Here is a 24,563-nt window from a genome sequence, read left to right as displayed (position 1 = left end):
TTTTTTTAAATTCCTGAAAATGACATAGTTACCAATCTTTCTTTCCTCTCTCCTGGCTCATATTCACCAACTCCCCATGCTGCACACATTGCTTGCCTCTCTTACTTCACCTCCTTCCTCTCTCTCCTCCCTTTGTTTCTGCTTTTGTTTCCCATCTTTCTCATTACGACATTCTAATTCCTTTTTTGTTCTCTTTCCCCCTCCCCCACCCTTTTCTGTCCTTTCAATACTACTCCCGTCTGCTTCCATCGACTCCTCGCTTACTCTGGCACCCTTCCTTTCTACCCTCTCTCCCCCTCCCCTCTCTTATTTGCCTCACTTCCACCCATCTCTCTCTCTTCCTCTCCTTTCTCTTCCATTGCCCCTTTACTCCCTCACTCTCCCCTCCCTCATTTCTCTACACTCTCTCTCTCCCTTATCTCATTCTACCTTGTTCCCCTCTCTCTCCCCCCTTTCTGACTTCTTCTGTCGCTACATCTCTTTCCCCCCTCCACTTTTCACCTCTTGCTCTTCCTCGGTGTGTGTGTGTCTCTCTCACCCTTTTTCCATCCCCCTCTGTCCCTCTCCTCTCCCCCTGTTCTGCTTTTGCTCTCCCCTCCACCCCTCCCTCTCAATCCACCAGACATCCCTCTGTGTCCTCGTTCTGCTTCATCTAGTCCAATAGTACCAAGAAGTAGCAAAGCCATTCACAGGTGCGGCAGTCGATGGAGAGGTGCCCAGAGCACTCCAGACCTCCCTGGGAGGCGTCAGGGTGAGGCCAAGTTGGTGAGTAATCTTACTCCCTCTCAACACCAGTCTCTGGTAGCAGCACCTTCCTGAACATCAATGTCCTGACCTCCATCTCACTAAGTTATTGATGATTCTGATTTTCATCGACGTGGAATTAATTATTCATTGATACTTCCTTGCCTGTTTTCCCCTCTTGTTCTGTAGGTATTGATGTCTTCCAGGACTTGGATTTCATGCACTGTGGCGCTGTCTGACCCAGCCTTATCCTCGTTAGTGTCTGGAAATTTCTCACAGAGGTCACCAGGCTTGGGAGAAGGAGCTTGAATATGCCTCCTTCTCCAAATGCCACACTCCCTCCTGCTGACTTGGTTTAGTTCCTTTTGCCGGGAGTGTGTTATCTTCAGATTCCTTGTCCACAGCTGTATTGTGATGTAGAGGGCAGGGCTGGACTCCCAATCTGTTAACAGCTCCCAACAGAGATAGGGACCTGGACGGTCAACTGCCCTTGAAGCTCCCAGCTCACCCCAGGGAGCACACCAGGGCAAGGTTGACGCCTTTGTTCTCTCCTTAATCTTTAGTAAGTACAGAGGCAGTGGCCAAGAGTTGAAGTGGGGTGGGGACCCATCCCCGTTACTGTCGGTGCCCGCTTGCCCAGTATGGCCACTTCAGTCAGATGCAAGTGAGCCCTGGTTAACAGGCATCTGCAGCCTGCAGATCTGGCTTGTTTCAGGGCCACAGGAGAGAAGATAAGTGAGGCTGCTCATCTGCCCCAGAGTGGTACCAACATCTTACCGTTAGACATTTGGAGGTTTCAAGCCTCATTCCTGGAACTCGTTCAATTGGACAGAAGGAGCACTTCCCTGTATCTGCGAGATCACCCATCCCATTCATTCTGATTCACCAGCAGGTTCCAGTCCATCATCTTGCTTGTTTTGACGGTCATTTCTTCTTCCTGTGTGTTGCCCGGAAACCACCTGTTTATCCAAACGATCTGTGACAACCGTGTATGCCAGCTGTTGGCCTGAACCTTGCGCTCCTGGATTTTCCTCCTAATCTGCTTCCCTTTCAGGAAGACTAGTCATGAGGGTTGGCAGGAAACGTGGAGGCTGCCACAAACTCTAGCAGCCTACTCTCTGTGCCATTTTCTCCTTCTCCCTGTCCCCATATGTGGAGTTCGCCCAGGAATACGGCTTTTTCCCAAAAACAAGCAGGTCGCTTGATAATAATTGACTGCTGTGAACTGCCACTATTCTCCGGGCATGGGAGGGTGGAGACAATGGGTTAAAGGGGAAATTATTGGGGAAAGGAATTGCTCTGTGAACTGGCAATGTCTCAGGTTTACTATCTGACTGTACATATAAAACCAGACAAAATCACATTTCTCCGGGCCACAGTGCACACATACATGTAAACAATGCACAGGACACAACAATCACATACAGTAAAACCCCTGTTATTTGGAATTCAAGCAACTGGAAAAAAAATAGGTAAAAAGTACTGAAGTTTAAAATTGGTGTGCCTTGCTGTTAATTCACCAATCATGCAGTCTCAAGCAACCGGAAGATTAACTTATCTGGTGCCGGATACCAGGGATTTTATTTATATATTCATAAAGATAAAATACGAAGTTGGTATGTATGAATATTTCAGAATAACTTACTAATTTCATTTATGAGATCGAAGGTTACAGGATACAGTTCCAGCAATGTCCTGCGGGAAGGAGCTATTTCCCAGTTTGGCCGTCCTGATTTTGACGTTCCTGTACCTCCTTCCTGATGGTAGTGGGACAAAGATCCTGTGTGATGGATGGTAGGGATTCTCGATCATTCTTTGGGCCCCATTTAAGCATTGCTCCCTATGAATTTTAATAGAGGAAAGGGAGACCCAAATGATCCTCTCTGCCATTTTAATGATCATCTATATTGACTTCCAGTCCAATGCTTTGTAACTGCCAGGCAGGACACTCAATGGGCTGAATAGTCTTGGGTTAGGAAAAGTTTGGATGAATTCTCAGTAACGTCAAACTGATCTAACAAGCACCAATAGACAGTGTTTAATTTTAAAACACTCATTTTATTTCTAACTCTTAAATTATAGTCTAAACTTTTAAACCATCCTTATCATTAGATCTATCCCCAACTATGTCCAGGTGTTTAGCGTGTGTTTGTGTTTTACCCAAACCATTCCAGTCCAAGCCAAAACTAGAAAGTTACTTCAAAGTTCAGTCTTTTAAATTCAGTGTTGAAGTGTCGGCCTTTGAAATACGATGCCCAGAATTAATTTTGAACTGATGAGAAGACGGGAGTTGTTGTACAGACTCACGGATTCTCCTTGCGTTGCCTTTGAAGAAATGTCCATCCACACGAGCTGTGGTCACAACACTCCTGGTCCTTTTGTAGGCAAGACTTGAATTGGATGGCCTCCACAAATCTTCCAAGACCCTGGCACTGGTCTCTCCAAGTGACCTCCACTGTTAGTCACAATCAAAATGAAACATTTTGCTTCCCAAAAAGACCCTCCCGGCACAGATCAATCCACCGAAAAGGCCCAATCATTCACAGAGCCAGTTTTGGTGTGAATTCCACAGAAATGGCTGCATCACAACAGCTGCATCAAAAAGCTGTTTTCTCTTCCGGAATCAGAATGGTTCTCCCTTTGCAAAATCACAGTGTCTTTGCAAATGTATTGAAATTTGGAACAGACTGGGACAAACCTTCCCAATGTATCAAATTATCACTGGGCTGTGACTTGTGATGGTGTTGGAGTGAAATGTCTGTACTATCCCTTACATTTTACTAAAACGGGAGCTCGTAATAATGGCCATTCCATCCGGTCAGCAGGTAGAAAGCAAGAAGAAGGAGAAAAAGGACAAGGAGCGTGAGAATGCAAAGGAGAAGCACGCCCTGTTGAAGTCTGGCAGTACGGCTGACAGGATGACGAGGAAACGACAGTCTCTGCCTGCTGTCAAGAGTAAAGAGTCAATGACAAGGGAAGCCAGGTATTTGCTTCTGCTCTTCACTGACCCCTCTGTGTGATTCATCTCCGGTGGCAGCTCGCCACAGTCTCATCCATCACGTATGGAGCTAAGAACTTGCAGCAGAAAGAAAGCCTGGCATCCGTACCGCCCTGCCCCTCGCATCCTCCTCAGGCAGACATGTCTGCTTTATCGGGCATCATGTGATCCACAGTTGACTGGCCTCTCCAGAACCAAAAAAATCAAAAGAAGAGCAGGTGCTGGAGAACTTAAACAAATACTAAATGCAGGTCAGGCAGCATCTTGGGGAGAGATTCTTCCCCACCCGCCCCTTTCTGGTGGTCACTCCCTCTTTCTGTCCCCGACCCTATCACCTCTCCCTCAGCTTCTTCCCCTATAGATATATAATATCACCCCCTTTTCACTTTAGTCTTGATGAAAGTTCCCAACCTGAAATGTTGACTGAGCATTTCTACCCATCGACGCTGTCTGACCTGCTGAGTTCTTCCAGCAATTCTTCATTTGTTCAAGATTCCTGCATCCACAGCTTTTATGCTCTTTATGAGTTTTAGTTCTGTTTAAATATGTTTTTTTCCCATTATTCCTTTGATCCTTTTCACCCATCCTGATTTTTAGCTGGTATTGTTCATGACGGAGAATTATTACCAAATCCCAATCTCAGGTTCAGTTCCAATGAGTTTTAAAAATAATGACAGACACTGATTTTAACACCTTCATTTGATTCCAAACATATCACCGGGAGTAACACCTTCCCAAGGTGTTCATCTTCTCATTGGCATGAGTTATTTATGAGCTAGCCAATTGATTAGGCTTTGACCATCATTCTTCATCTCGATAAAGGGTTTCAACTCAAAACATCGACCACTCTTTTTCTCCCCCTGATGTGCTCGACCCGCTGAGATCCTCCAGCAGATTTTGCTTAGCTTCAGATTCTAGCACCTGCTGACTCCTGCATGTCCCCGCTCTTCCTGGGACTCATGTCCGTTGATTAGACTCCTGTTGGTGATGCCCACCAAGGTATCTATCATATGTATAAACTGATCAATTAAATTGCAGATGGTGTGCTCTCCCAGCTATCTATTATTCTATACATAAAGTACCTAAGTATATTGACTAGATTTCAGTTTGTAAACTCTCTCATGGTCACTTTATTCCACGTCCTCCCCATTGGTTACGTTGCAAGCTGAAAGTCTATCTTGGTATGAATTATTTCAAGGGTCAGTGCAGAAAATTACACAGTCGAACAGCAGTCTGGCCACAAGGGTCTGAGTGAATGCTGCATTGCGATCAATGCAGAGCTTCAGCAGGTCCTCTGAGTCTGGAATCAATTTTGCTTCAATGGCAGATTGAATAAAATGGAGTCAGCATGGGGGAGGGGGTGGAATTATGCGAGGAGTTGAGGAAGCAGTCAGGAAATGGGGCCTTTCAATTGGCAAGCAGGAAGTCATGCGGTGGGTGGGAGGAGGGGCATTGGAATTGGACCAGGAGCTCATCCAGATCAGCAAGTAAATGGGTGCTCCAACCTCTCCATCCACCTGAATCTAACTTATCCTCGTCATTTTCTTTGAAACAGCCTGAGGATGAAGAACCGTTCCTTGCCGAGCTCGCCCAGGCGGAGGTCCTCAGGAGCCAGCCCTGCACTAGCCCCGGCCATAGTCACGGCCACTCCGGTGAAGAAGTCGAAGGTCAAAGGCGAGAAGCAGCAGGAGAAGGAAAGCCAGCTGAAACAAAGTGGAGAGGAAGAGGAACTGAGGCCTCCGCCTGCCAGTGGCCTGAGAAACAAGGACACAGCTACAGAAGCTCTGGAGCCCAGTCACGGTAAAGCAGGTACTTGTGGCAACTGCTGTACATTAATGTGCTGGAGAAACATTTGTATACCTGACGGAGGGCCCAAGCCCGAAACGATGGCCACCCTTTAATTCCTAGCACGTGATCTGCTGAGTTTCTCCAGCACGTTTGTGTATTGCACTTGACCCCAGCGTCCGCAGACTTTATTATTTAATACCCATGGAACTTGTAGATTTTAAATAGTGACTGCAATGGTTGTATTAAGGAAGAAATTGGTTGTATTTCAATAGCATCTTTCATCCCAGAATAATATAGACCTATTGATTTAAATTTCTGGGCAAGCTCCTTCATAATGTGGGAAAGAATTGTAAGTGGGTGTCAGCATCTGCCCTCCTAACCTGGTCCATCATTCATCCAGTCCTCAGTCCATCTTCATGTCCAGAAAACTTGGTCTCTGCTTTGCATGGATTCCATATCCTCTTCTCAATCCAGTGCTGAATGCCCCAAAATCACTCTGAGCCTGTGATTCCTCAGTCAGGAAATCCACTGAGGTGTCGGTGAGGTCATGTCTCTTTCTTTTGAAACTCCAGGGAATATCATCTCGGGAGATTCAGTCTCTTCCCATGTTGCAAACCTGTTCTCACAGGGTCCAGTCCATTGTTTTAAGTGGAAGACCAAAACTGCACAGTACAGCAGGCACCATCTCAGCAAGGCAGTTAAAGCTTCTTTCCTCTTTTGCTGTAATCTTGTAGCACATGGAACAGTGCAGCACAGTACAGGCCCTTTGACCCTCGATATTTAAATCTACTCAACAATATAATCCTTCCAGACCTCTCACCCATAACCCTCTATTTTCCATCCATTTGCCTGTCTAAGAGTGTTTCAATTGTCCCTATTGTACCACCCTTCATCACCACCCCTGGCAATGCATTCCACTTCCCCTTCACCTTAAACTACAATCTTCTTGTAATAAAAAGGCAATGTGCCATTTACCATGTAACCACTGCTGCTTTTGAAGCTAATTTGTGTGCATCAGTCTGTTGCATGTAAAAAGGTACCATATTTGTACACAGCAAGCTCCCACAAATGACCACATGATCTGGTGAAAGGATAAACATCGGGCTAAGCAGGAGGTAGAATTCTCTTCCATCCAAAATGGTAGTCTAGGGCTTGACTTAAAGTTCCTCTGAGTTGCTGGCAGAGCAGCACTCCTGTAGTACTCCGCTGGAGTGCAAGTTATTTTCCTGCATTTGTCTCCTGAGTGGGACTTAAACCTTGTTTCCTGACTGTAGTAACAAGCCTTGACTGACCCCAAGTGACGACACCAGGTCTCGTTGTCTCCCAATTTTCCTTGAGAGTGTTGAGCGACCAGTCTTCGTCGTTCATTCCTTTCATTGCTCTTTGAGTGATCTAGGCCAATGGCCTAGTCTGGGAACAGCCCTGTCATTTCCTTCACTGAAAAGACTGCAGTGGTTCAAGTGGACAGCTTCCTGCCATCTTAAGGGTATTGAGGAATGGGCAATAAATGCTGACTTTCTCAGCATTGCCTCCATCCCATGTGCAGACCATGGTGTGTGATAATCATTCCTTGTGTTGAGCATAAATAGGATTGGGCTATCTGGCATGTCCAGCCTGCTCTGCTATTTGATAAGATCATGGCTAATCGGGCCATGGTCGGAGCTCCACCTACCTGTCTTTTTCACGTGACTCTTCATTCTTCTATTCTACAAAGAAAATCTATCAAACTGCATTTTAAGTACATTTAACGAGGCACCCTCTATACTTCCCTCAGCAGAGAATTCCAGATTCACCACTCTCTGGGAAAAGCAGTTCCTTCTCACCTCTGTCCTAAACCTTCCTCCTCAGATCCTGAAGCTATGTTCCCTCATTCTAGATATGCGATATAGCGCAAATCGAATTCAAATTCTGAGACAAGCTGGAGACGAGGTCCTTGCTGTCCTGGCCAGGAACTGGATCAAATGCACCTTTGCCCCGTGGTGGGGCCAGATGGTCTGAAGCAAAAATCGAACTGGGCTCCTGGCTGGAGGATCCTTCCTCTGCTCCTCCTCCCTGTTCGATGGGTTTGAATCTGTTGACAGACTGGCATTTATTGGAGGGAACGATATGAACCGAAACACACAAATAACTCACCAAGAGGCTAACTCCCAGCAATTTGTTTCTGAGCTGACAACATGATATCATCACGGAGTCCCCTAGGTAGGGTGTAAGTGAAAGGGCAGTTGCTGTTCCCTGGGCATCTCATTAAAGGATCCCCTTTGTGTTTAAATTTAGATGTATAGCATGGTAACAGGCCCTTCTGGCCATAAGCACATGCCGCCCAATTACACTAGATTAATCTACAGCCCTTCATGTCTTTAGGACATGGGAGGAAACCAGAGCACCCAGAGGAACCACATGCAGGCACGAGAAGAAATGTACTGACTCCTCACAGACAGCTCTGGATTCAAACCCAGGTCGCTGGTACTGTAATGGTGTTGCACTAACATGCCGTGTGGAGTAGGCCAACATCAAAAATTCACCCAAGAGTAGTTAGAGCCAACATCTCCATAGGAAGTAGTCACTTTGGAATGCAGGATTTAGCATTGTAACTGCTCTTTTTTTAACAAAAATTCCAATAGAATTTTCCAAAATCCTTCTTGTGGCTGCAGTTAATTATACACCAGAATCCACCAGGATGGCTCCTTTGCCGAGTTGCTGTTGGGAAAGAGTGTAACCCAACCTGATATTTCTTCCTCAGATTTGAGGAACTACTGTTCAAAGTGTGTGGCAACAGTGGAAGCCTCCGTCGGTGTCCTGGCCCACCCTAGAGACATTCTAGTTGCCACATCTGCCCATCTTGTAACGGTAGCAGTGATGTTAAAGTAGCCCAGCACATCCAGAGATCCAGGAGCTGTGGATGAGCAAATTGCTGCTGTTGTTGCTTTGAACCAGACCCTGTTCTGTTGTTTCAGGGTCTCCTGCTAGAACAATTGCGGGCACCCTGGACCCAGAGGAGGCCATGAGACTCCTTGCAGAGAAACGCCGGGTTGCTCGAGAGCAGAGGGAGCGAGAAGAGCAGGAGAGAAAGGAGCAGGAAGAGAAGAAGAGGTGTGTTTGGGTATTATTGGGACTTGAGTGGTAATGTGGTGTCTGGTTTACACACACCTTGTGAGGGTGATCAGTTAATCTACTGCTGTAACATTGTGGGATCAGTAAGTTAACCTGCTGCTTTAATATGCTAGGTTAACATTAACACATGCAGGTTGGTGGATTAACACACTGCCTCAACATTTTGGAGGTGGTGATGCAGATGGATCTCAATCCAGGTAAGTGTGAGGTGATGCATTTTGGAAGGACAAATCAGAAAGCTGAGTACAGGGTTAATGGTCGATTACTTAAAAGTGTGGATAAACAGAGGGACCTTGGGGTTCAAATCTATACGTCCCTCAAGGTTGCTGCACAGGTTGTTAGGCTAGTTAAGAAAGGCCATTGGGACACTGGGCTTGATTAACAGGGGGATTGAATTCAGGATTCAAATCTCTGGTGAGACCACACTTAATGTTTTCAGTTCTGGTCACCTCATTATAGGAAGGATGTGGAAGCTATGGAGAGGTGCAGAGGAGATTTACCAGGATGCTGCCTGGATTGGGAAACAAGTTTTAGGAGGTAAGGTTAGAAGAGCTGGTTCATTTCTCTATGGAACAGAGAAGGATGAGGAGAGACTTGATAGGTGTCTGCAAGATTATGAGAGGCATGGATAGGGGGACAGTCAGTACCTGTTTCCCATGGCAGGATCAGCAAACACAAGAGGACATGTGTACAAAGGGAAAGAAGTTTAGGGGAGACATCAGAAGTAAGGTTTTTTACACACAGAGTTGTGGGGGCCTAGAACGCCTTGCCGGGGGTGGTGGTGGAGGCTGAAACATTGAGGGCATTTAAGAGATTCTTAGACAGACACATGGATGAAGGAAAAGAGAGGGTTATGGGGTAGGGAGGGTTTAATACTGTTTTTTTAGGAAAATATATTGGTCGGCACAACATCAAGGGCTGAAGGGCTTGTGGTGTCGTGTTCTATGTAAATTTGTGGGATGAATGGATTAACACGCTGTCTTACCATGTGAAGGTTGGGGTGGGAGGGGGTTAACACACTGCCAGAAAATAATGAGGGTTTTCATTTAATACGCTGCTCTATTACTGTGGGGTTACTGCTTGAATATTGTTGGGGTTAGTGAGTACATACTGCCTGAACATTGGGGTGATTAGTGGGTAAGACACTCCTCCTAAATTGCTGGGGCAGGTGAGTTAACTGATGAATCTTATGAATGTTGTCATTTGCGGACAGACGGTCACACAGTAGCTAATGCAGCCTTTGACATTGCACCTGTATGGTTTGTACACTGATGCCATCAGTCATGTCTGGTTCCCAATAACGGCAAGGATCCAGGACTGAACTTTTTGCTTCAGGAACAATGTCCTGGGCTCCTCAGCACTGCTGTGGCACTGGCGGCTCAGGGCTTGCCTCCTAAGCTTGCTGTCCAACACATATTTAGAAGGGACCATCTCCTTCTCCTTGAGCAGGGATGATCAGGTGAAGGAGATGCAGGCGCTATGGCAATTGTGGGCTTCCCCAAGGTTCTCGGATTGATATTCAGGCTGAACCTGAAAATTCAACTATATGTGTGATTTGCATGCAGGTCATGTCCCATTAATCTCCAACCTGAATGTGAGGTTTTGCACAACTGGAATTGTTTCCGAGAGCTTCATGGCCCAGCATATAAATGCTAAAGTGTTAGCAACCATGTTCAGAAGGAAAAGCAGAGTGCATGATCTACTTTGGCTCCTCCTGAGATCTCCAACAATCCAACAGAAGCCAGTTGGCACCCAATTGGATTCACTCCAAGTGATATCAAGAAACTGGTTGAGACCAGGGGCACAGCAAAGCCCAGTAACCAGGCATCACCTCCATTGTGCATTTGAACTCCAGAAGAAGCTGTGCCTCCAACCAGGCCACTCGAGTGCAATTACAACATTGATGTCTACCAGAAGATCCTGTTTAAAAAAAGCAGGACAAACCCAGGTCTCTACAGTCCGTCAGTTTGCTCCCAATCCGCAGCAAAGTTGTGCAAGATGCTCTTGATAATGCTGTCAAGCAGTACTTCCTCATCATTACTGGTACTCGGTTTGGGATCCACACGGACCGCTCGGTTTGGGATTCACACGGACCACTGTTGGATATCTGGGACCACTAAATTGGATATCTGGGACCACTCCGTTTCCACCATCTACTAGGCACATACTTGGAGGTGGATGCTACATTCTACATTTGCAAAGACAAGTTTCGATTGTAATGGCTCTCAAGGACTTTAACACCATTAAAGGAAAGGAGCCCTCTCTATGGTGAACTATCAGCCATCTTAAACATTTATTCTCGTGGACCATCTCAAAATTACTCGTTTTAGCGCCTTCCTGACCCTCGACTTGTCCTACCCTGAAAGACGAGAGAAACTGGGAACATGGAGCACACCACCTGTAATTCCTCCTCCAAAGTTAACACCATCCTGATTTGGAAATCCATTGCTTGCCCATTATTGCTACTTGGTCCAAACCCTGGAACATCTTTCTTAACAGCACAGTGAAGAACTACAAGAAGGAAGCTCATTGCCACCTTCTCAAAGGCAAAGAGAGTTAGGCAGTAAATACTGGCCTTATTAGTGATGGCCTGATCTGCAAATCAATGATCAAAAAAATTAGTTTTCAGGCAGATAGCTGTCAGGGGTAGAGGGAGAGCATCTCCTTCCTTTGGTTCTAATTAATCCATTCCAACTCCTGCAGCTGAATGTCAGTGAAATGCCAGCCATGAAACCACTGGAATCCTCAAAGTTACATTTTGATATCTGCGACACGACACTCCTCAGGCATCTCTGGAGAGAGACAAACATTTTACCATTTGCTGCCTGTCCTAAACTGCACTACAGAGAACTTCAAAACATGGGGGGGAGGGTGGGGTGTTGTAGGTTAATTGGGTGTAATTGGGGAGCACGGACTTGTGGGCTGGAAGGGCCAGTGATAATGCTGCGTATCTAAAAACAAATCTGACTTTTCTTTGGGGAGAAGAAAATAATAAATACAATGAAGAGCACTGCAGAGAAGCCACATCTCAGCTGACATTCTACGAATGAGTCTCTCTCTGGACGTAACATCAGGATGCATGTCCCACTCCACTAGCTTAATGTCCAGAGGTAGTAATTAGAGCATTGATGGTCTCTCCTGACCCATGTGATTTTAATATTCTGTGGCCAAGATACCATACTAAAAGTGGACCATGTCCTTCAGTGCAATACCCCTCACCGCAAACTGTGACCAAGGCCTGCAGTGGATATTGAGAGCAACTGCAAGGAACCCTTTAATCACAAAAGCCAAACCTGGTGAATTGAGGTGCAGTGATGGAAGGTTATCAGTAGTACTGGTTCAAGTTTTTGAAGATTGATGAAGAGACCGAATTGGCGGCAGCATTCTGTCCTTGATATTTCAACTTATCTAAAACAATTATAAAGATTCCTCAAAGTATGTGTTTTCTCCATAATATAATGCTGAACATCAGCTCCCCAACACAATAAACCAACAGTCTCTGGAAGGTGGGCATCCACTGGTGGACCTGGACTTCACCCTCCTTTGGATGAACAGGGGGTTGGACAACAGCATCAGAATGTGTCCTGATTAGAAAATACCGAAGCCAGCTTGTCTCACACTCCAGGCTACATCCTTTATTCCTGAGCCACACACTAATTCAGCCACCTGTCGAAATTTGTATTCTTGTAAATTCCTGGAAATAATCAAAAAAGGAACTTCAGACATGGAAAACTGAAATTAAAACAGAAAATTCTGGAAGCCTTCAGCTGGTCAGGCAGCATCGGTGGAAAAACAAATGGTTAACATTTCAGGTTGAGAAACTTTCTGTTTCCACTCCAGTCTTTAGTTTTGGCCAATAAGTTGCAAACTGACAATGTGATTGCCAGAGGCATGAATGCATTTTAAATCCCTCTGGGGTCAGTAGCCAGACATGAGACTTGGTTTTGAGCAACTTCCACTCATCAAAATTAGCGCAGGAGAATGCTAGATCAGTGATCAATGCCGACATGGCCTTGCACATCACAAGCCATAGGATAGACTGATGCCCACGTGAAAACAGAGGTTCTCAATGGACAAAGAGAAGCTGGAGGAACTCAGCAGGTTAGGCAGTATCCATGGAGAGAATAGAACAGTCAAGGTTTCTGGTTGGGACATTAGCTGCCATCTGGCTCAATGACCAGGTTTAGTGCTGATAAGGCCCCATTGACTGCACTTTTCTCTCCATGGATGCTATCTGAGCAGTTCCATGAAGTTCTTTCGCACTGCTCCTCCACCCACCCCAAACTGTCAACCACCCTCTGGCTCTATGACTAGGTTTATTGCCGAAGAAAGGTTGGAGTGGGTGGGGAACAGTGTGAGAGAAGTTCATGGAACTCTCAACGAAGGGAGGAGTAAAACCTCTGCAGAACAGGCAGGCTTTGGAGAGAGGATTCACAGTAGAGTAGTAAACTAGAGGGGCAGGAAACTGCAGCTGCAGGAATCCAGAATGAACAAAGAAGAAGGCAGGTGATCAGGATTCATCGGGAGAGAGAGAAACCGAGCTGACAGTTAACCTGCTTCATTGGGACTGAGAGCGCTCTGTCTGCCTTGCCATGGCCTTGACCAGATATCAAGGTCACTGTCAGGAAATCATGGGACTGCCGTGCTGAGATTTAAGAGGCTTTCCTGGGAAAGTGCTTGGTCCGCAGCTGCATTCTAAGCAAACAGCAACAAACCAAACGTGCTGCAGAGAAAACATTTTTGAAAACTGCTCGCTCATGGCATCTGTTTGCTTGGTCAGAATAACCTATTTAGAAGCAGAATAATTTGTAACTCACATTACAGTATGATTAACTTGCCCATTGTCCTGCTGGCTTGGCATTAGTGAGGTAGCCTATTTTGCATTCACACCAGCTGGGAGCACCGGAAGTGAACGTGGTGCCCTCTTAACTCAGTTGAAGGTGTCCGCTTTGCTGAATCAGGTGGCTGGGTGAAAACTGTTTCCACTGCACTCTCTCCCTGTGCCTACGGAGAATCTTGATGGTAATTTTCTTCCCTTCCAGTTGGTCCCTGTGGCTGGGGAACCAGAGGTAGCATATCTAAAAACAAATCTGACTTTTCTTTGGGGAGAAGAAAATAATAAATACAATGAAGAGCACTGCAGAGAAGCCACATCTCAGCTGACATTCTACGAATGAGTCTCTCTCTGGACGTAACATCTCCATCTCCAATCTTCACATGAACCATAGAACACCATAGCACAGAAAACAGGCCCTTCTAGTCTGTGCCAATCTATTATTCTTCCTTGTCCCACTATCCTGCGCCCAGACCAAATCCCTCTATACCCCTCCCATCCATGACCCTCTCCAAATTTTTATTATATGTCAAAATTGAGCCTGCATATACCAATTCATTCCACATTCCTATCACTCTCCATATGAAGAAGTTCCCCCTAATGTTCCCTTTAAACTTTTACCCTTCCACCCTTAGCCTGTGTCCTCTAGTTTTTAATCTCCTAACCTCAGTGGAGAAGGTCTGCTTGCATTTACTCTCTCTCTCCCCATTATTACCATATACCTCTATCAAATCTCTCCTCATTCTTCTCAAACTGTTGACTTTTTGTTCCATGAAGGCTGATGAAGGAGGAAATAGCCAGAAGGAAGGCAGAGGAGAAAGCCCAGCGCATGGCCGAAGCTCAACAACTGGAAGAAGAAAGGATACGAAAGGAGGAGGAGCAGCGCTTGAAGGAGGAGGAAAGCTGGCAGAGGGCAGCTGAACAGGAGAGGGAAGAAATGGAGCGCCTACAAAAGCAGGTGGGTCATGTGGGCCTGGGGTCAGCGTAGCGGTTAGCACAGCGCTCTTACAGAGCCAGCGACCTGGGTTTGAATCCAGCGCTATCTGCAAGGGGTTTCTATGATCTCCCCATGCCTCCCACCCTCCAAAAACGTACAGAATTGAGGGTTAATTAAGTGTAATTGGGCAGGCACGGGTCTCAATGGCCAGAATCAGCTTCTCCTGTGTTGTAAATAAAATCTAAACATTTAATGTCGGGCAGGGACCCCAGAGTCAGATAGATTTGATTGTAGGAGACTCAGATCGGGGACGTGGAGACACTCACTTTGCTAAAACAGGCAAATTTAACATTTACATCTCATTGGCCACATAGATCTCAAGGACAAAAAATCCACACACTTATTCTGCCATCCCTGTACATTTTGAAGTGAGGGAAGAAACCAGAACATCTGAAGAAAGCCCATGTCATGTGGAGAGTGTCGAGAGAGAGATGATAAATATCATAGTAACCGTTGTGCAATAAAACAATCGTCCAGGCAGGTCTTTTGTGGAGTTGGAGTAGATTATGATTAGTGTAGAAAGGGAAGGTTCAAGAGTCCAGGAGCAAATGAAACTGTTCTTGAACTGAGAGGCTCAGGGAAGGCTGCGTTTGCGAGGAATTTGCAGAAATGTCTGTAGAACTTGTGGTGATAATGTAATTATACCACAAGGCCACCAGGGGTCATCCCTTGTATATAAAGCAGTCCAGAGCTACAGTCTAGCCTTCCAGGTTCATCTAGCATAGAGACAAGACCTCTTAGTGTACATATTAGTTTATTAAAGCTTCTTATACTTGTACTGCTGGTGTGGTTTTTGTCAGTACAGAACTAACATGGGTTGACCGTTGCTTCTGCTCCCAGAGAGAAGAGGCAGAGGCTCGAGCACGTGAGGAGGCCGAGGCTCGAGCACGTGAGGAGGCAGAGAAACGGCTGGAACGGGAGCGACACTTCCAGAAGGAGGAGCAGGAGCGCTCGGAGAGAAAGAAGGTAACACTTCTCCAGGAACACCCTTGCGAGGAGCTTGCCCAAATTATTTTTCCATGGTTAGAGTTTCCAGGAAGTGAATGCCAGCAACATTCAGACACCCCTGTCATCAGAGATATCAGGTGCCACTGAGCAAATGGTCTTTGCTGACACAGTGGAGCATGATAGGAAGCATCAGTCAAGTCTAGGAGCAGAACAAGGTCAAGGGTAGACAGGAGAAATACAAGTAGAAATAGCTCCTTCTCTCTGTTCCATCATTAAGATCATGGTTGGTCTTGTACTTCAGCAGTAACCTCATCCTATCGTTTCCCAAAATGGATTGGGATGTCTGTATTGCCTCAAACAGAGAACCAGTTGATTGAGTGTTGAGCCAGAACCCTGGTCAGAGGTCAAGTTGGGGACCAGGAGTTGAGGGCCAAAGTCAAGAGACAATCGAGGGTGGTGGGCTTGGCTGTCCAGAGGAAGCCTGTCCAACCAGGACCTCCTGTTAAGACATGAAGTTTCAGGAAGTTCAATGATGAGTGATAATGAGACCTAATTTCCTGCTCGTGCTGAGAAAGAATATTTTGTGGGAGTTACCCCGATGTCCAGCCACGGAGTTTCAATGTTGGGTTTGAGAGGGGCAGAAATTTACCTGGAAATCATCATTTAGGAACTGATGAGTACAGCCTGACACATTATATATTAATTCAGCTATGAATGCGGCAAGTCTGCAAGTTGGGAACAAAATATAACCAGATAAGGAGGTTAGGCAAAAGGATACACTACACAAAAATGCCGGAGAAACTCAGCAGGTCATGCAGCGCACATTGGAATTAAAATGCAGTCGATGTTTCGGGTGTTGTCAGCCAGTCCCGAAAGGCGCCTCCCTTTTACTTCCGTAGACGCCGTGTGACATGCTGAGCTTCTTCAGCACATTTGTGTCCTACATTCGACCCCAGCATCAGCAAATTTTCTTGTTTACCTCGGTAGCCTTGCTGAGGTAAGAAATGACTTCAGTGGCAAGAAGGGGTATTTTTGGGGGGGTTGCATGGGTAGCATCAGCAGTCTGATAACTGAAGTTGCAGCCCTTGGAAAAATGTTGGGGTGTGGGCTGGGGGGAATTATTAATGCCTGCAGCAAGAGAATAAAGGGATAGTGAATGATAGATGGAAGTTGCAGTGCAAGCAAGAGAAGAGAAAGGAGGAGGGTGTAAAACTGTTTGTCCAGAGCAAAACAGGAGGATGGATTGGCCCAAGAAATGCCCAGAGGAGAGGAGATAAAGTCCCTAAAGGATGTTTGGAGGCCTCAATGAATAAGCAGTCAATGCAACTAGGTATATTATAGCCATTACAGGGTTGCCACTGAGGGGGCATCCACGAGCATTGCTCCCCTCCCAAACGAGGTGCTGTGCACCCCCCTCCCCTTACTGACGGCCAACCCTGGTTGTCAGACCTGCCCCACTCTCGCGTCACTAGCGTCTAGGTTGACGTACGCTAGCGACTCGTCACTCACCCCCAGCTATGTCGCTAGCAGGCGTTAAGCACCAGTAGTGTCCAGTGACAATTGCTGTATTAAAAAGAGTGTCCTCATGCCCCACGTTGGAGGGGCGGGTGGCACTAATGACAGGTCATTTGACAGGTAGGCCTCTGCTAGCACCCCATCCCTGATCAACAGGTCCCTGCTAGCAACCCCCCCCCCCTCTCCCTGGTCAACAGGTCCCTTCTAGCTCCCTCCCCGCCCCGGTCAACAGGTCCCTGCGAGCACCTCCCTCCCTACCTAGCACCTTCCCCCACCTCCTGACTGAACGACCCCCCCCCCCTCAAAATTGCTAATGGCCCCCTCTAACTGGTGCCGACCCTGAGCCATTACCCCTAGAAACCTACAACGTAGGAGCTAAATGTGGCTAGCAAAGTGTTAGGTACAGTGTGAAAGGAAGAAATCCCTTTACTGTTGAGTAAATGGTCTGTGAAGACATCATAGATAAAATTAAATAATAACAGGTCGTGCTGACTTAGATTAAAAATGAGAAAGGCAGGGTCGTTTTAATGGGGCTAAACTGTCTAAAAGGTGGTGGGTGTGTGGAGTTACTCCTCAATTGTTTTCCACATCAGGATGTCCACCTTTCAATTTCCAGACTGAGAAGTGAAGGATATAAATGCAGATGGTTGTGGATCAAGTGGGAGGGAAGTGTTGTTCTATGTAATTAAAGTAGCTCGATCCTTCCAGAACAGGGGAATGGAACGTTGGCCAATATTTTGGTGAGTAAGGCAGGTGGAAGGAAAAACATTTTGCCGCCTTCAGCTGGTTTAACGTTTTATTTCCTTCTCTCTCTCTCTCTCTCCGTGCAGCGTCTGGAACAGATTATGCAAAGGACAAGGAGGACCGATACTCCCGAGAAGGTACATTAATTCCACAGTAATTTAGTGGAAGTATTTATAAGCTAATGGGCAAACAGACAAATGTAGTTCTGTTACGCATCTGATCTGTGATGGGGTGTGGGGAGATTTGGAAACCTGTCTGTTGCATAAGAAACCCCTTCCTTTGAACATGTTGGCTCATGACTCTAAACTGGAGAGAACAGAAGGAGAATGAAAAAGATCATACTGAAGAAAATGTGAATGAGTTCGAAGCTATAGAGAGGGGACAGAGGAGATTTAGCAGGATACTGCCTGAATTGAAGATCATGTCCTGTGAGGAAAGGTTGAGCAATCTAGGACTTTTCTCTCTGGAATAATGGAGGTAAAGAGGTGTATTAGATTATTAGGGGCATCGACTGAATGGGCAAGCAGCACCTTTTCGGGCAGTAATGACCATACCAGAGGACGTGTGTTTAAGGTGAGAGAAGGAAAGTTTAGGAGAGCTGTCAGAAAAAGGTAGGGTTTTCTTTGCACAGTGGTGAGGAATGTATTGTTGGGGATGTGGGGGTGGCTGGTACGATGGGGACATTTAAAACACGCTTATGTGGGCGCACAAATATAAATAACAGAGGGTTATGGGCAAAAGGGGAGGGTTATATGGGTCAGAACAATGTCATGGCACTGTTCTAGAGAGATGGCAGATGAAGCTTGCATGAGTAAAGGACGGCTCTGGAGCACATTCTGAGTAGTGGGCACAATGGAGAAATATTTGGGCTCCAGGGACAGACGTCACAATCCTACTGCTCAACTGTTTAAAGAAAACTGAAAAATAATCTAACATTGCTTAGCTAAAAAATGTAAATTGAAACCCTATGGAATGTCAACCTCTAAAATACAAAGAGGAGGCCGTTACATTGCATTTGCCACAGATCTGATATAAAAACAACGAGTCCTTGGGGCCCAGTTCCCTGAGGGTGACAGCACAGGGAGATCGGCGGTGAAGGTGTTTGCCATCAACACCCGTGACAATGAGTGCAGGAGTTAGGACTTTTGTCTTACAGCTGTACACGATATTGCTGAGACTCCAGTTGGTGTATTGGGCACAGTACTGGTCGCCCAGCTATAGGAAGGATGTCATTAACCTGGAAAGGGTGCAGAAAAGATTCACAAATATATTACCAGGACTGTAGGGCCTGAGTTATGTGGAGAGTCTGGGGTTTATCCCTTGAGTGCAGGAGGTTGAGGGGTGACCTCAGAGAGGTACTTATGGGGGGCATGGGTAAGGGGAATGGTGACGGTCTTTATCGCAGGATAGGGGAGTGTAAAACTAGAGGGCATAAATTTAAGAGGGAAAAGATTTAAAAGGGATCTGAGGGCTAACTTTTTCACCAATAGAGTGATAGGTACATGGAACGTGCTGCGAAAGGACGTGGGCACAATTTACAAAATTTCAAATACATTTGGACAGGTGCATGGATATGAAAGGTTGAGGGGGCTAGGGGAAAAACACAGTCAAATGAGGTGAGCTTGGCTGGACAACTTGGTTTGCATGGACAAGTTGGGCCAAAGGGCCAGTTTTTGTACTACAAAACTAAATGGCTCAAATTCATGTTGTCAACTGTCAAAGCTATCTAAAACTTAAAGGATTATTAAAATTAGTCAAACATGACAATTTTATCACGGTTATAATAATGAAAATTGTGGAAGTGAATTGCGCTGATCTACACCACTATCTCCACTGAAATGAATTGACACGACTGAGAATGGTGTCTGCTGCAGCCATTTCCTTGGAGGCCCAGCTGTCTTTGCTTTGGAAACAAGATGGTGCAGGCTGTCGAGCTTCGGTGGGAACTGCCTCATTTTCACAGTCCTTAACTAACCTCCATCAGGATTTCAAACATCAGAACGACTCCCGAAAAACGGCACTGTCGGGGAATTTGTGCAAAGAAAAACAAAGTGTCTACAACCTGTTACTTTTTATCGAAGCCAGGAGAAGCTGCTCGGAGGATCTTCTGAGATAGCTGTAAATATTTAGTAAACTGATGTCATTCAGAGGTATACCACAGTGGTGGAATTCTAGTAAGTATCAAAAGTAACCGTGATAGGTTTGTGTATCATAGGTTTGAACAGGAGTCTGTGCGGCTGCAGAGACAGCGGGAGAGCTGGAGGTGAATCCACGGACACTCAGCGTCTCTGAAGGGACTCTCTTTTGCTTCTCTTTCTCCTGTTGTTAGGGGTGTTGGGTAATATGGTGACTCTTGGTTTGGCTTACGACAGGCAAAAGTTGATTGTGTACATTACAGTTTTAATATATCATTACGTGACAATAAAGAAACCTTTGATGTATCAGTGTAATAATGTGGAACCCCCGTGTGTCCCAGTGTTGTAATATTAGAATCTCCAGGATGTATCGGGTGGTGGAGTGCTCCAGGAACATTGCACCGCCATTATGTTGGAAATCTACGTGGCATGTCAATCCAATAGTAGTGGATTCACCCTGAGAATCTTCATCTAAATGGGAATCCGCAGGTGTCAGGCAAAGCGGCAATGAGTCAGAGAGAAATTTTACCAATTTATTTTGACCTCAACAAGAATGTTTGCAGCTATTTTTGTGCCACATGGGATGAATCCCTTTTTAATAGTCATCGATGTGTCAGCCTTTCTGATTCATAATTGGTTTGTGCCCCTGGTTACCGGTTTGTTGATGGCACGGTGTACCCAGATAATGGCTGGTAGGGCTGCCCCTTTGCTGGCTGCTTGGTTCGACCGGCCATTGATTGCTGCTCTGCTGGTGTAGGCTGTCCTGTGATACTCAATTTTGATGGGTATATCTTCTCTCTCTCGAGTGGGTTGACAGACGTATGTAACCATGTGCCAGCCAGGATTATCATTTTCCCTACGCCAGTTTATGTGTGGGGGCCGCCAATTGCTTTCACTGATCTCTTGATGGCGACTGGTTGGTGGAGACAACTGCCTGCCACTATTGCCTAAATCATGTGGGTCGGTAATTGATGAATTCAGCTGTTGGCTATCAGTGCCTTCCTGGTAATGGACAATTGGTGGAGACAACTGCCGGTCACTATCAGTCGTCTCTTGGTGATGGCTGGTTGATGGAGACTTCTTCCAGTGGGTATCACGCCTTTCTCCAGGGTGGGTAATGACTGGAGCTTGTCGTTGATGGATATTATGTGCAGGCCATAGGCCCTCATTGCCACTGCTCTTACTGGGTCTAATTAGTTCAGCCAGCTGTTGAAGTCTCTCTCTCCTGTCCCATTGGTGATCGATAAATGGAGGTACCTGTTGATGAATGTTATTGCCCTCCTGGTATAGGCTGGACAGTGGCAGTGCATGCCTGCTGGTGACATCGTCCTCATGGAGTTGGCTAGTTGCTGGTGCTCGCTGCTGGAGTCTTTCTCTGTCCATTTGGTGATAACTGTTTACTTGAGAAGTGAGGCTGGTTGGTGGGGCCAGTTGCTGGACACTAACGCCATTACCTGAGTGAAGGCTGCTAGGTGAAGCCAGCCGCTGAGTCCCATCATCGTCCTCCTGGTGTTTCCCAATTAGTGGTGCCAATGGTTGACCGCTGGCGGCCATCTTGTGGTTCACTGCTGAAGTCATTTGCTGATGCTTATCAGTGTTGTTTCCCTGGATGCTTTGTGTGGCTGATCGCTGGTGATGGCCACTCTGGTGGAGTGAGGTTGGTGCGAGTGGTTGCTGAATGGTAAGGCTGTCAGGCTGGTGCCAGCTGATTGGTGCAGCCAGACGCCAGTGGCTGTCTCTGTTGGTTGCTGTTGGCGAGTGTGGGCGGCCAGCAAAGCTTCCTCTCTGCTGGCTGAGTGGGGTGACTGCCTGAGAGTGGTGCCTTTCTCTGGGTTGTGTCCCATGCTCCTCTTGTAATCCCACTGCAGACTGATCCTCTTTCTCTATTTTGTTTCCCTGCAGAAAGACGAGAAGAAATTAGCTGCCGACGGGTTGCTGGATGGCAAGGACGTCAAGGCAGAGAAGCAGGGTAAGGTGGAAAGGCTGTGTGGGTTCAGAATGGGCTTGCCTGCAGAAAGCAGAGGGCAGCAGTAGATGGAACATATTCTGCCTGGAGGTCAGAGACTTGTGGAGTTATGCAGGGATTTGTTCTGGGACCTTTTCATTAATCACCTGGATGAAGATGTAGATGAGTCAGTAAATTGGCAGATGATACGAATCTTGGAGGTGTTATTGATAGTGTAGAAGGTTGTCGTAGGATTATACAGGATAGGGACAGAATGCAGAGTTGGGTGGAGAAGTGGCAGATGGAGTTTGAATTTGAAGGTGGGGTTCCTAGTTCACGAGCAGGATTCTTAACGGCGTGGAAGAACAGCGTGATCTTGGAGTCCAAATCCATAGATTTCTCAATGTGGCCACACAGGTCGATGGAGTAGTTAAGGCATATGGTGGGGTAAGGTTCATTAGTCGGGGGGTGGTTTGAGATCAAGAGCCGTGGGGTAAGGTTGGAGCTTTTTAAAGCTCTGGTTAGACCATACTTGGAATATTGAGATCAGTTTTGTTTGCCTCATTACAGGAAGGATGTGACAGCTTTGGAGAGGGTGCAGTGGACATTTACCAGGATGTTGCCTGGATTGGAGAATGACTGAGGCTTTTCTCTTTGGAGCGAAGAAGGAAGAGAGGTGACGAAATAGAGGTCTACAAGAATATGACAGGCATAGATAAGTGGACAGTCAGTACCTTTTTTCCAAGGCAACAGCAGCAAATACCAGAGGACATCTGTGGAAGGTGAGGAGAGGAAAGTTTAGGGGAGACGTCAGGAATAAATCTTTCACTCAGAGAGTAGTGGGTACCTAGAAAGCATTGCCGGGGTGGTGGTGGTGGCTGGTACGATGAGGGAATTTAAACACTCTTAGACAATCACGCGGGTGAAAGAAAAGTAGAGGGTTATGGGTGTGAGGTAGGGATGGTTTAGATTGTTGAGTGGGTTTATATTACTGTAGGTTGGTACAATATCATGGGCCAAAGGTCCTGTACTGCGTTCTACGAAAGGAGAGGCATTGAGGTCAAATAGGGATGAAGGAAAGAGGCCTTGGCAAGGAGGCTTGGATGATTAGCTGGTCTGTGGCAGGTCTAGATGCTGGCCGAGAGAGTGGTGGAGAAGATACTCTCTCAGTATTTAAAAGGTAACACCAGGCCACAATCCAAGTGCCGGGAGATGGGATCAGTGTGGAGACGTTGAGATAAACGGCCTGTTCCTACTCTGTATGGGTATTGCTGTGATAAAATGGTAGGGGGAGGGGCAGAGAAGAGAGCAAGGTGAAAGGGGGGATGGCACAGGTTAACGAATAAGAGGTGGATACAGGTGGGAGGGTAGAAGAGAAATAAACTGAGAGGTGATGGGGGAGAGGGCTGAGGAGCGTGGCTGTTTGACAGGAGAAGGAAAGGATGGGAAGAAAGGAGGCAGAGGGATAGGGATGAGAGACCAGAGGCGGGGTTAATAGAAATATCGTTTAGTTGGAGACTGCCAGTCCCATTTCTGTTTACCACTTTTCCCCCAACCCAGTCTCTCTCTCTTCCCATGCCTCTGTCTCCTTTACTCCAGCTCCCCACCCCCATCCCTTCCTTCTCCTATCAGCTGATCCAGAAAGGTGCAGATACACGGGATTTATGGTGCGAAAATGGCTTGCTCATAGAAAGCGGAGAGTAGTGGTGGACGACTGTTACTTGGGCTGGAAGTCTGAAAATGTAGTTGGGAAGATTGGTAAGTTTTCAGAAAATACAAAGATTGGTGAAGTTGTGGACAGTGCAGAGGGTCATCTAAGACTACAGACGGATATTGATCAGTTACAGATATTGGCAAAGGAATGACAGATGTAGTCCAGTCAAGTGTGAGGTGTTACACTTTGGAAGGTCAAATGTCGTGGGATATCTACAGTTAATTATAGGTCTCCTAAAAATATTTATCGGGGTGGGGGGGGTGGTGATGGGAGTCCTTGAAAGTGGCCACACAAGTAGACGGGGTGGTAAAAAGGCGTATTGTACGCGTAGCTTCATCGGGCAGGGAATTGAGTATAAAACTAATGTTGCAATGTTATAAGAGGCTGGACTTGGAGTACAGTTCTGGTCAATGGTCTCTGGAAGGGGTGCTGAACTTGGCCAAGTATGAGTATAGCTTCAGCAATAAATGGAAATTGGAAAGCTGCAGAGGCTGCAAATCTGAAACAAAACCAGAAAACACTGGAAAGGCTCAACGGGTCAGACTGCATCCACGGAGAGAGAGAGGCAGAGCTCACGTTTCAGCTTAAAGACTTTTTGTCAAAACATCGCTCCCCCTTGCCTTCTGTAAGTTGAAACCTGCTTTCTCTCTTCCGCGGTTCAGATGCGGCCTCTTCAACTTGAAGCATTGACCCGGCTTCTTTCTCCACAGATGCTGCCTGACCTCCTGATTATCTCCCATCACTTTCTACTTTTTTTAATCATAGCATCTGGAATCCCACCATTTAGCACGAGAGCCTCTGATCACTGAATACTTCTTGATGATAAAAATAAATGCAGACCCGTTGAAGACCCAACTTCTCGGTGGATGCTCCCAATTAGTGGTGGTTGTTCATGTGACCTTGTGACCTTTTCAGATGGCAGCCTCTTGCATGTGAAGAATCCTACCAGTGAAGACCAGCTGGAGACATCAGTTGAGCAGGGAGCTGGCGAGTTCTCAGTCAGTGCTACAGTCTGTCCATCACAAGATCTGCCACTCAAAGAGCTGGGGTAAGTGCAAACACATCACTAAGCTTTCCATGGGTGTGTTAA

At 46.4% G+C, this 24,563-nt stretch overlaps 2 protein-coding genes and 1 long non-coding RNA gene across 23 annotated transcripts in view; 1 reads left to right on the top strand and 2 right to left on the bottom strand.

Annotated features, from left to right (window-relative positions):
* The window catches only part of map7d1a (MAP7 domain containing 1a), a 163,856-nt gene that overhangs the window by 133,085 nt on the left and 6,208 nt on the right, over positions 1-24,563 (top strand). For 3 of the 6 annotated variants that reach the window (XM_069895875.1, XM_069895876.1, XM_069895881.1), the window contains exons 8-16: positions 623-765; positions 3,567-3,727; positions 5,298-5,551; positions 8,485-8,620; positions 14,253-14,433; positions 15,313-15,438; positions 17,766-17,816; positions 21,717-21,783; positions 24,389-24,521. In XM_069895875.1, the coding sequence (XP_069751976.1) occupies positions 623-765; positions 3,567-3,727; positions 5,298-5,551; positions 8,485-8,620; positions 14,253-14,433; positions 15,313-15,438; positions 17,766-17,816; positions 21,717-21,783; positions 24,389-24,521 (1,252 nt within the window). The remainder of the gene's footprint in view (positions 1-622; positions 766-3,566; positions 3,728-5,297; positions 5,552-8,484; positions 8,621-14,252; positions 14,434-15,312; positions 15,439-17,765; positions 17,817-21,716; positions 21,784-24,388; positions 24,522-24,563) is intronic. The other 3 variants (XM_069895877.1, XM_069895880.1, XM_069895879.1) reach the window with 3 other exon arrangements.
* On the bottom strand, positions 12,080-14,242 carry LOC138741591 (uncharacterized). Its single transcript, XR_011343594.1, has 2 exons — positions 13,459-14,242; positions 12,080-12,335 (listed from the first exon to the last, which is right to left on the bottom strand). It is a non-coding gene; the product is annotated as an uncharacterized lncRNA (long non-coding RNA).
* The window catches only part of LOC138741588 (uncharacterized), a 40,244-nt gene continuing 36,014 nt past the window's right edge, over positions 20,334-24,563 (bottom strand). For 9 of the 16 annotated variants that reach the window (XM_069895887.1, XM_069895885.1, XM_069895888.1 and 6 more), the window contains 2 exons: positions 22,494-22,532; positions 20,334-21,710 (listed from right to left, as the gene is read on the bottom strand). In XM_069895887.1, the coding sequence (XP_069751988.1) occupies positions 20,442-21,710; positions 22,494-22,532 (1,308 nt within the window). In that variant the 3' untranslated portion in view covers positions 20,334-20,441. The remainder of the gene's footprint in view (positions 21,711-22,493; positions 22,533-24,563) is intronic. The other 7 variants (XM_069895894.1, XM_069895897.1, XM_069895893.1 and 4 more) reach the window with 1 other exon arrangement.

This window comes from Narcine bancroftii, chromosome 8, assembly GCF_036971445.1.
Source record: "Narcine bancroftii isolate sNarBan1 chromosome 8, sNarBan1.hap1, whole genome shotgun sequence".
Classification (NCBI taxonomy): Eukaryota; Metazoa; Chordata; class Chondrichthyes; order Torpediniformes; family Narcinidae; genus Narcine; species Narcine bancroftii.
This window is presented reverse-complemented; position numbering and strand designations above follow the sequence as displayed.